Source organism: Danio rerio, chromosome 1 (assembly GCF_049306965.1).
Source record: "Danio rerio strain Tuebingen ecotype United States chromosome 1, GRCz12tu, whole genome shotgun sequence".
NCBI lineage: Eukaryota > Metazoa > Chordata > Actinopteri > Cypriniformes > Danionidae > Danio > Danio rerio.
In genome coordinates, this window is record NC_133176.1 from 10,508,247 (window position 1) to 10,519,400 (window position 11,154).

General features: G+C 33.2%; 1 protein-coding gene across 2 annotated transcripts in view; it reads left to right on the forward strand.

Annotated features, from left to right (window-relative positions):
* The window catches only part of cacng3a (calcium channel, voltage-dependent, gamma subunit 3a), a 22,505-nt gene continuing 11,351 nt past the window's right edge, over nucleotides 1–11,154 (forward strand). Inside the window, exons 1-4 of one of the 2 annotated variants that reach the window (XM_068217948.2) lie at nucleotides 1,949–2,113; nucleotides 2,196–2,508; nucleotides 6,003–6,086; nucleotides 7,836–7,976. In XM_068217948.2, coding sequence (XP_068074049.1) covers nucleotides 2,277–2,508; nucleotides 6,003–6,086; nucleotides 7,836–7,976 — 457 coding nt within the window. In that variant the 5' untranslated portion in view covers nucleotides 1,949–2,113; nucleotides 2,196–2,276. Of the gene's footprint in view, nucleotides 2,509–6,002; nucleotides 6,087–7,835; nucleotides 7,977–11,154 lie in introns of both variants that reach the window. The other variant, XR_012405436.1, reaches the window with a different exon arrangement.

The following is an 11,154-nucleotide window of genomic DNA, read 5'->3' on the forward strand; positions in this document are numbered from 1 at the left end:
GAGGACCGGTTCAAGAAAGCGGTTAAGGCAAAAACAGAATCAGAACAGAACAAAAAAATAAGGTGAGAATGTGGTAAAATCTGAAAATGTGGTAAGAATCAGGCGTTTCTTTTTCTGGATTGCTTTTTTAAAAATTGTCGGTTATGTTTAGGGAAGAGGGTGATCAGTTCAATCGGTGCTTTTAAAAACACTATTGGTTGGGTTTAGGGAAGACAGAGTCATTCAGTAAGTCAAACAGTCGTTCAACAGTGGATTTATGTGAGAACAGCAGGCGCAAATAACACTCAAGAGAGAAATCGGAGATCTCAAAAAGCGTACACAGCAGGCTATGGTGGATTCGCAAAAACAAAAACTGCAAAAAAAAAAAACGTAGCTTCTGGGATGTATTTGGCAGTCTGCAGAAATGTATAGAGGTATGTTTTCAGAATGAACCTGGGTTGTTTTGTAGGTGTAACAGCAGTTTGCAACTGTGCCACCAGAGGGCACAAAGGGACGGGATGCAAACGGACAAATATACAGTAGCTGTAAATACCCTGCTACTTGTAAATGAAGATGAAACAACGAAGCAAAGCATTATAATTTCTTCACAAATCATTAAAACTTGATAACAAGCTTTATTATTGTACACTTGTTAAAGGCAATGAGGACTCATTTTGAAATCTGTGTTCGATCTGTGTTTATTTATTTGTTTACATATTTTGAGATTTTTTTTAAATTCTAAATAAAACTAAAGGATTTAGAAATCGAACTTTCTTTTTTATCCCAACCCATAATAGGGCACTATAAAGACTAAATAACTTAATTCTTATAGTTGCTTAATATTTGCACCCTATGGGCTATGCTTCTCACCAAGTATTGTAGACAACTTTTTTATTTTTACTAAATTTGCAACAATTTCAAAAATTCTTTTTTCACATTGTCATTAAGGAGTATTGTGTGTAAATTTTGAGGAAATAAATTAATTTAATCCATTTTGGAATAAGGCTGTAACATTAAAAAATGTGGAAAAAGTGAAGTGCTATGAATACTTTCCGGATGTCAGATTGGTTCAGGTAGGGCCTCTGTCCTGCTGCACTGCATCAACGACCACATTTTGTCATATAACATATATCCACCAATCAGTGCAGTTGTCGAGGCGGAATTTCAAGCGCAACTAATCATATTAAACAGAGACACGGTAAAAAATTTAAAGAAATTAAAATTAAAAATTAAAAAGAAATTAAAAAGTTCAGAGAACATTTTTGCTGCCTATAATGAGTAAGTTAAACACACCTGTTTATGTTTTGATGCCAAAACTTGGTATTTTAAGTAATGTCAAGTTATATAACTTAATAGGCTAATTTTCATTTAATGTGAACTATCCCTTTAGTTGTCCATTTTAGTGCAACTCAATTCACCTCATTGCTACATGACACAAAAGATATCCATTTTCTAACTGGCTGAGAAAAACATATAGTGTTAGTTTCACAACTTTGAATAAAATGGCCACATCAAAGAGTGGGTAATGATGATCAATGCCATTTTTTTAGAACTTCAAAAAATATTAGAAAACATAAATTACTGTTTTGATAAATTCTGTGTCTATACAGACATTAGAAAGATCAAAATTCAAAGACAAGTATTAGAAAAGGACTAAAAAATATTTGCTATAGACCTATTGTGAATTTACTCATTATTTATGAAATGTTCTGAAACACTTTACAGTGTTTAAATTGCACTTTACAGTTGTATAAGTTAATGTATTTACTAGCATGAACAAATATTGAACAATACATTTACTACAGTACTGTTACTTGTTTAATTACAATTAATCTCTTTGCTGTAGTGTTGTCCTCTAGTAGGCCTTCTGTTATAGCTTATCTGGACTGTTCATGGCACTATATCGAGCGCAAAGTGAGAGGCGGTGCTTTACATTCAGCATCAGGAGCAGAAGCCCATCATCATCATCAGACATTCAATCAAAGCCACCTCACCATGATCATCATCCACGAGGACACACTCAGATCAGTCATGGTCACACTGCTTTCATCTGCAGGAATATCGAGAAAAACTCACATTAACGCGATGACTTTTGGGAGAGAGTTATTCATGGAGTTTATTTTCGACGTCTAAGGTAAGTTTGGAGCGTTAAAATGAGGATTTATCAACGCGAAGAAGACAAAAAACCTCAGTTATCTCTCTCACTTTACAAAAAGCGCGCGGAATGAGGGGCGCGTGCCAGAACTTGAGGAAAACTTTACTGGCACGCGAGAGTTGATGAATCTGCTTGTGGATAAATGGTGTCCACTGATGCCAGGATGAGGGTGTGTAACCGTGGAGTGCAGATGCTCCTCACCACGGCGGGGGCTTTCGCGGCCTTCAGCCTCATGACCATCGCGGTGGGCACCGATTACTGGCTGTACTCGCGCGGAGTCTGCAGGACCAAGAGTGTCAACGACAACGACACCAACCGCAAGAATGAGGAGGTGCTGACGCATTCAGGACTCTGGAGACAGTGCTGCATGGAAGGTACTTTTTGTGATTTCAGAAAGTAGTTAACATGCTTTTATTGCATGTTTAAGGGATTCAACGTTGTCCTATTAAACTAAAAATGTCGAAAATGTAGTTTTTTTGCACGTTTAATGGATTCAATATTATCTTAATAAAATAAAAGTGTCGAAACATGAATTTTATTGCACGTTTATTAGAATCAATATTCATTCATTCATTCATTCATTTTCTTTTCGGCTTAGTCCCTTTATTAATCTGGGGTTGCCACAGCAAAATGAACCGCCAACTTATCCAGCATATGTTTTACGCAATGGATGCCCTTCCAGCTGCAACCCATCTCTGGGAAACATTTATTCACACTCATACACTACGGACAATTTTAGCTTTAACTCAACACAGAAATGCCAACTGACCCAGCCGAGGCTCGAACTAGCGACCTTCTTGCTGTGAGGGCACGGCACTACCTACTGCGCCACCGCGTCGCCAGAACCAATATTATTAAACTAAAAGTGTTGAAAAAAGAGTTTTATTGCACGTTTAATGGATTTAATATTATCTTAATAAACTAAAAGTGTTGAAAAATGCTTTTATTGCACGTTTAATAGATTCAGATTGTAAGAGGAGAAATTAAATATCCAAAATCAAACAAAAAGTGCTCTGGGGTAGCTTAAATAATGTGTCAGTGCTCTTTGGGTAAGGGATTCATCAGAATAAACAACAAAAATCAGTCCAAGGCACTCAAAAAATGTGGAAAATATAATAAAAAGCGGCGGTTCATTCCGTTGTGGCGACCGCAGATTAATTAAAGGACTAAACTGAAAAGAAAATGAATGAATGATTAATAAAAAGCCATGGCTAATGCTTAAAAAATCTAAGCGTTTTTGGCAAACAACTGTTTTTTTAAGCATTAGCCACGTGAATAAAGGCTTTTTGATATTTTTTCCACATTTTTCAAGTCCCTTGGACTGATTTTTGCTGTTTATTATGATAAATTCATTATTTAGTCGAATCATTTAGTGTTTTGGAAAGATGACCATTGTCTTATTACAGTAAAGTGTGGAAAATGCTTTTTATTACATGTTTAATGGATTCAGATACCAATAGGATGAATTATTGTTTAGTCGTACTTTATGTTAGTCTTTTCAGGGTTAACCATTGTATTATTATAGTAAAATTGTCAAAAAAAATGTTTATCGCATGTTTAATGGATTAAAATGATAAATTAGTTATTATATACCAATTTATAATAGTCTTTTCAAATGGTGAGCATTGTTTTAGTAAAGTAAAAGTGTCAAAAATGCTTTTTTTATGGCATGTTTTATGGATTCAAATAGGCTAGTAATAGAATAAATTACTTATTTAGTCCCACTACATGCTTATAATTTTGGAGGTTAACCATTGTTTTATTATGGTAAAAGTGTCGAAAAATATTTCATTGCATGTTTAATAGATTAAAATATTACAATATATATAAAATAATTATTAAGTCTCACTTTATGTTAGTCTTTTGGAAAGTTAACTATTGTCTTATTAAAGTAAAATTGTAGAAAATGGATCTTAATTGCATATTTAATGGATTTTTATATATTAATATAAAAAAATATATTATTAAGTCCCCCTTTATGTTAGTCTTTTCGAAAGTTAACCGCTGTTTTATTATACTAAAAGTGTTGTAAACATGAGTTTCTAGTCAATTGATTACTTTACCCCTCTTGGTTATTGCAGCAAAACCACAGTTAAAGGGATTGTTCACACACAGTAAAAAATGATATGATCAATTAGCCTTGTCAGCATATGTTTTAGGTCATTGTAACTTAATAAACCAAGTTAATTATGTTCTAACCTAATTTTATAAGTTATACTAGCTGTTTTAAGTCAGTTTAACATAATATAAGTTCAATGGACTTATAAGGTTAAATTGATTTAGCTAAAAATTTAAGGCATCCAGGATTGTTTACAGTGCAGAAGAATACAAATTTACTAACTTTTTACTCTTCCTCAAGTATTTCCCAAACTTTAAGAGTTTCTTTTTTTCTGTTGACCCCAAAAGAAGATATTTTGAAGAGAGATGAAAACCTGTAACCATTGACTTCCATAGTAGAAGAAACAAATACTATGGAAGTCAATACAAGCTTACAACATTTTCCACAAAAGCTTAACAGAAGAAATAAACTCATTAAGGTTTAAGACAAATAAAGGGGCAGTAAATGATGACAGCATTTTAATTTTGGGGTGAACTATCCCTTTAACCTTTGTTTACCCTGATTAACAATGGTTAGTTTTCTGAAAGACCCTCAGTAACCTTGGATTTTGGATTTAGTAACAAGTCGGTTTAGCTAGTGGTTGGTTAGGGTGTAGGGTTAGAATTAGTACAGCTGGAATTGCATTTTACAGGTGAAATTAGGTTGTATTTACATCTATGTATTGCATAATATTACTGAAGTTGCCTGAAAAATTTAATACATACCAATAAAGCTATATATTACATTGCTTAAATGGAGTAAAAATATCTATTTATGGTAACAATTTGTTCTTGTGGGTTTCCTCCGGGTGCTCCGGTTTCCCCCACAAGTCCTAAGACATGCGCTATGGGTGAATTTAATAAGCTAAAATGTCCGTAGTGTATTTATGTGAATGAGTGTGTATGGGTGTTTAACAGTGATGGGTTGCAGCTGGAAGGGTCATCCGCTGCGTAAAACAAATGCTGGATAAGTTGGCGGTTCATTCCGCTGTGGCGACCCCAGATTAATAAAGGAACTAAGCCGAAAATGAAATAAATGAATGGTAACAATTTTACTATGCATATTAGTATATTAGTTATCATTTAACCAGTAGCTTCTTAGATGATCATAACAGATCAATGTCTTTATAAATGTTGTGTGTGTCAGATGACCATAAAAGTACCAGAGTTGGAGCCGAATCAAAGCCCTTTCCCGTGGGACGATTTATTTATTTCATTATCGATTGAATTATTTTTACTTTCTCTCACACTCCGCGTTCCTCTAGTTTCGACCCATCTCTCACACCCTCTCCTACTCTCTGACCTATATCAGTTCTGCATCAATTCTTTTAATGGAAAGTGTAATGAAGCGTTCGCTCTGTTAAAAGGGCATCAAAGTGGCAGCGTTCACTTTACGTGTGTAAATGCGGGAGCGAGTACGAGATATTTAGCCGAGTTTAAGTAGAGAGTTATGAAAGACTATGATTGACAGACCATATTGTGCTATATCTGTCAGCTATGCAGATGTATGAAGTGCATGCTGACTTTATAATGCACACAAGCACCTATATAAAGCAATGGAGGGATGCTTTAAATAAGTGAAGAGCTTTTATGTTTGATTTGTGGAATGACATTTAGAGAAAATGTGAACGCTGTGTGTTTTTTGAGAATGTCTAATTAGAAGGGAGGATATTGATACCGTTAATGATTTGATAGCATTAGTGCAATCATGTGGAAAATGGCATTGACGCATGTGTGACTGAATGCGTCCGGATGTGCGTGTTTCTTACAGGCATATTTAAGGGCGTCTGTAAAAACATCGACCATTTTCCAGAGGACGCGGATTATGAACAAGATGCTGCGGAATATCTGTTGCGTAAGTCTCTACGTCTACTGCAGGGGTGTCCAAACTCGGTCCTGGAGGGCCGGTGTCCTGCAAAGTTTACTTTCAAACCCAGTCAGACACACCTGGGCTAGCTAATCAAGCTCTTACTAGGCTGACATCCTGAGATATATCCAGCTGCAGGCCCGCAGAACCTCACACGTTTGAGGCACACACAATCTAGGACACACAATCTAGGCAAACCATATATGGTAACTAACTCTTTAGCATTATCGCCACCTATTGAATTTCACAAATATGGTTTCCCATTTCATTCATTATTATTATTATATCGTAACGATCATTTTAACATCTCTGCAGTTTTTGAACTTAAATTATGTAAATAAAAATAATTGGTTAAAGAAACTTGTGACTTTATAAATGTGTCCATATACACAAAGAAAACATAATAGACCGTCTAATTGTTGGATTAAGTGTAATAAACTAATTCAAGCTCTTAATATTATCATACTCGGTTAAAATCACTTTGTTGTAAAATATAAAAAGCAAACAATAATATGTCACTTTAAAATAAATTAGCCTACTATAGTTAACCATTTTAACAACATATATAGTATATATATATATATATATATATATATATATATATATATATATATATATATATATATATATATATATATATATATATATATATAGTTATAAACTGATTATCTTAACTGATTATAATTATAAGTTTATATATAAACTACTATCTTTTACTAAACTTTCACTGTTAAAGGTGTTATGTATGTATATATATATATATATATATATATATATATATATATATATATATATATATATATATATATATATATATATGTATATATATGTGTGTGTGCGTGTGTGTGTGTGTGTGTGTGTGTGTGTGTGTGTGTGTGTGTATTTATATATCCACTTATGATTTTTTTTATTAATAGTTAATTTGTTCCTATTTGTTTCCTATTACTGTAGTATTAAATTACTACAGTATTAAATGTGGGAAATCATTAATTAATAGGTTATTAGAAAATTAAGCTAATAAACACTATTAAATCGCTTGAGTAAAATATTAATATAGTGTTATACATTTGTTACATGTAAAAAGATTTTTATTACATATAATGTATTATTGCCTATATTAACTTGCTACTATTTCCTTCATCATAGATTAGTCCATTATATAAATAAAACCTGTCCAAATGAGATCATTCAGCAAGGCCAGCAAACGAGTATCTGCCTTATTATTGTCAGATAATAATGACTGATCAGCTATAATGACTGGTTAAAAACTGTTCACTCTATTATATTGAATGGCGATCGGAAACACTGCTCCCCATTCTGCCGTCTCAATCGCAATATTTGTGAAATAAAGTAAAGTAAACACTATTGTTTATTGTGTACAATATTTATTAATCATATATATCAAAATATATCAATGACGATGTCCAAAAAGACGTTATAACTTTAACATCCGTCGTAACCATATATGGTTTGCCTAGATTGTGTGTCCTAGATTGTGTGTGCCTAAAACGTGTGTGGTTCTGCGGGCTTGCAGCTGGATATTATTGGACATCCTTGCAGGTGTGTTGAGGAAAGTTGGAGCTAAAATCAGCAGGAGTTTGGACACCCCTGCTCTACTGTAACTTCATTATTTGCACAGTAGGCTCAGTTAAATCACTACAAATACTACATATTAGGGAATTTGTAAATATGAATACACTCAATGCTTTGTTGTTGTTGTGTTTGTGTGTGTGTCAGGTGCTGTGCGCGCTTCTAGTCTCTTCCCTATAATGAGTGTGGGTCTGCTGTTCATTGGTGGAGTGTGTGTCGCTGCCAGCGAGTTTTACAAGAGCAGACACAACGTCATCCTCAGCGCTGGGATCTTTTTTGTCTCAGCTGGTATGTTCATGTTAATATATCAGATTTTACCTTGTAGGAACCTAGTTTTTATTGCATAACAAGAACTATAGCATAAGAAAATTGAGGAATACAGTGCTTACAATTTTTCCACATCGAATGAGCAAATCAAAAGAGAATAAAAAACAAAAAAATGAATAAACTTACAAGGGATATATAAATTATTCCAGAGACAATTATTCCAAAATCGCATCCATCCTTACAGCTTATTTATTTTTAATGTCTTTAAGGTTTACCACTGGACCATTTTGTTTGTGTACGTCAGTGGTCACCAAACTTGTTCCTGGATGGCTGGCGTCCTGGAGATTTTAGCTCCAACCCTAATCAAACACACCTGAACAAGCTAATCAAGGTCTTACTTGGTATACTTGAAACATCCAGGCTGGTGTGTTGAGGCAAGTTGGAGCTAAATTCTGCATGGACACCGGCCCTCCAGGACCGAGATTGGTGACCCCTGGTGTACATGGTACTTACCATATATAATCATTCGATTATAAACAAATTTTGCTCCACAGTTTTATTATTATTATTATTGTATGTCAAAAAATCTTTTTTTAGTTTAAATGTAAGAAATTCAGCATCAAACCAAAACATTTGGGTATATGTGCATTCAAAATATTGTAAAGCAGTGTTTGATGCATTGACCAGGAGGTGGCGCTGTAAACAAATGTATGTGGTGTTATGGTAATGACATGGAACTCAGTATCTGTCACTGTAAAATCATGCTATGGTTTGTTACAAATATGACCCAGAGTCATTATTAGGATATTAATAGTCAAATGAAATAGGCGGGTGTCATTTTTGCATGCACTGTAAATAAAAAACAAAGTTGACTCAACTTAAAATTTTAAAGCAACAGACTTCAGGACATTTTTGAGTTAACTAAAATCGAGTCAAGTGAAGTAATTGGGTTGAAAGTTGAGTTAACTCAAAAAGTCTGCTTATGTTTGTTGCCTAAATTTTAAGTTGTCAACTTTGTTTTTACAACGTGACAAGTTGACAGAAAAACTGTAAAGTAAGATCAAAATTAATTAGATATTACTCATGATCTGATGATACAAGGTCAGAATTATTGCATAAAAAGAATAATTATGACAAAAAAAGAAATCACCTTTTGTTTTATCATATACTTTTATAACTCTGTAATGAATTATGACTTAGTATCTTATTTGTTTACTTTTGTCCACTTTTTGTTTTGTTTTTTTGTAATAATTATAGACATTCCATTGTATTATACCTTTTAATCTCCAATAGTTTTAACATTTTATCTCATAGTTGAAACTTTTTCATGTTTTTAAGTTTTTTCCCTTTTTCACAAATATGATTTGTCATAATTTCAGACTTTTTATAATTATGAAATATCTCATAGAATGATTTACCAAAGCATGTTTTTTCTTCTTATGTAAGATAAATTGTTTAGTTTAAATATGTGACTCTAAACCACAAATCCAATTGTATGCTGCATGGGTATATTTTTGGTTATAGCCAAAAACACAGTGTATGGGTCAAATGCACTGTTTTTATTTTATGCCAAAAGTGGATAGAATATTAAATACAGATCATTTTCAGCGAAGATTTTTTATTTCCTGTATTAAATATACCAAAATTTATTTTTAGTGAGCATTTCATAATATAGACTAATTTAACCCTTATGTGCTGTTGGGGATGTTTTCATCCACTCTGGAGTGACTCTGAGTCTTCATTTGGTCATTACTTTTTTCTGTGTTTCAGCTAGCAGAGTGATTTTTGGTGACAAATCTTTTTTTGACACATATTTTGAGAAAAAGCTTTAAGTAAGAAAAAAAAAAACGCTCAACAATACACTCTGGGCAAATTGACTATCCTTTTGTTATGTTCGGGATGAAAACATTCACTGAATTAAACTGATGGAAAAAAGCATCAGATTATTATTTTTTTTGCATAAATCTGTTAATCAACCTCAGTCCTGATCAAAAATTATAAATAGCTTAGAAAATGACAGGATTTAACTCTTTAATTGCTAATTTTATAAATGATGTCACTGATTTGGTGAAAAACATGACATATATTCAATCTAAAAAGTAATATGGACTGTTTTTTTCTCCTCTTCTATCAAAGTCTTGGACATGTGAAATAACATCACCTTTGATGCTTGTTTGTGATTGATTTTCATTTTTTTCTCCCTAATTTTCTGTTGGTGGCTGTTTTTGCCCTGTTGACTTCCGTTATAACCACATTTTGTTTATTACAAAGCCATGACACCATATAATCATGCAGTTTTGATTGTTGGTGGTTTTCCCTGTTGGCAAGAGGTAAATTCTGTCATTTTTACTGTTGATCATCAGTTGGCACCATTAACCCTTTAGATAGGCCTGTGCAAATAAAGCTTGGTTTTTAATGTGGAGTATAACAGCAAATTAAAGTGTGTGTGTATTTGTGTCTGTGACAGTGTGACCTTTGCACACTTACCTTGATGTGTCTGGGAAAATCAAAATATGCATCTCTGCTCTCAGAACTACACGGAGTAAACAAAAACAAAGACTCCGTATTCATGCTCCATCAAATGTGATTATAATGGAAGTCAATAGGGCAAAAACAGCCACCAACAGTAAATTAGGGAGAACAAGTGAAAATCTAACAATGCATCAAAGCTAATGTTGTTACTAATAATTCACTTGTTAAATACTGTGATTTAAAGGGAAAAAAACCCAGTCTACAATTACTTTTGATATTAAAAAATACATAATTTTGTGTGTGTGTGTGTGTGTGTGTGTGTGTGTGTGTGTGTGTGTGTGTGTGTGTGTTTACCAAACCAGTGACCTTATTTATGAATTTGGCAATTAAAGAGTTAAAATCCTATAATTTAGTAGTTTTAATCAGGACTGAGGTTGATTTAACAGATTTATGCAAAAAATAAAATTGAAAAAAATATTAATCTGATGCATTTTTACAGCAGTTTAATTTAGTGGATGTTTTCATCCCTAACATAACAAAAGGGGAGTATTAGTTTAATACTTGAACAGTGCACAAAGGTTAAATATTGTCCAGTCTTAACAAATATACATCAGTGGAAATTTTATTTAATCAGCTTTCAGATAACACTTATGACTGGTTTTGTGGTCTAAATATGGTCATTTTCCTATGAGGACAACATACATGAAAACATTTAGAGACATTTATC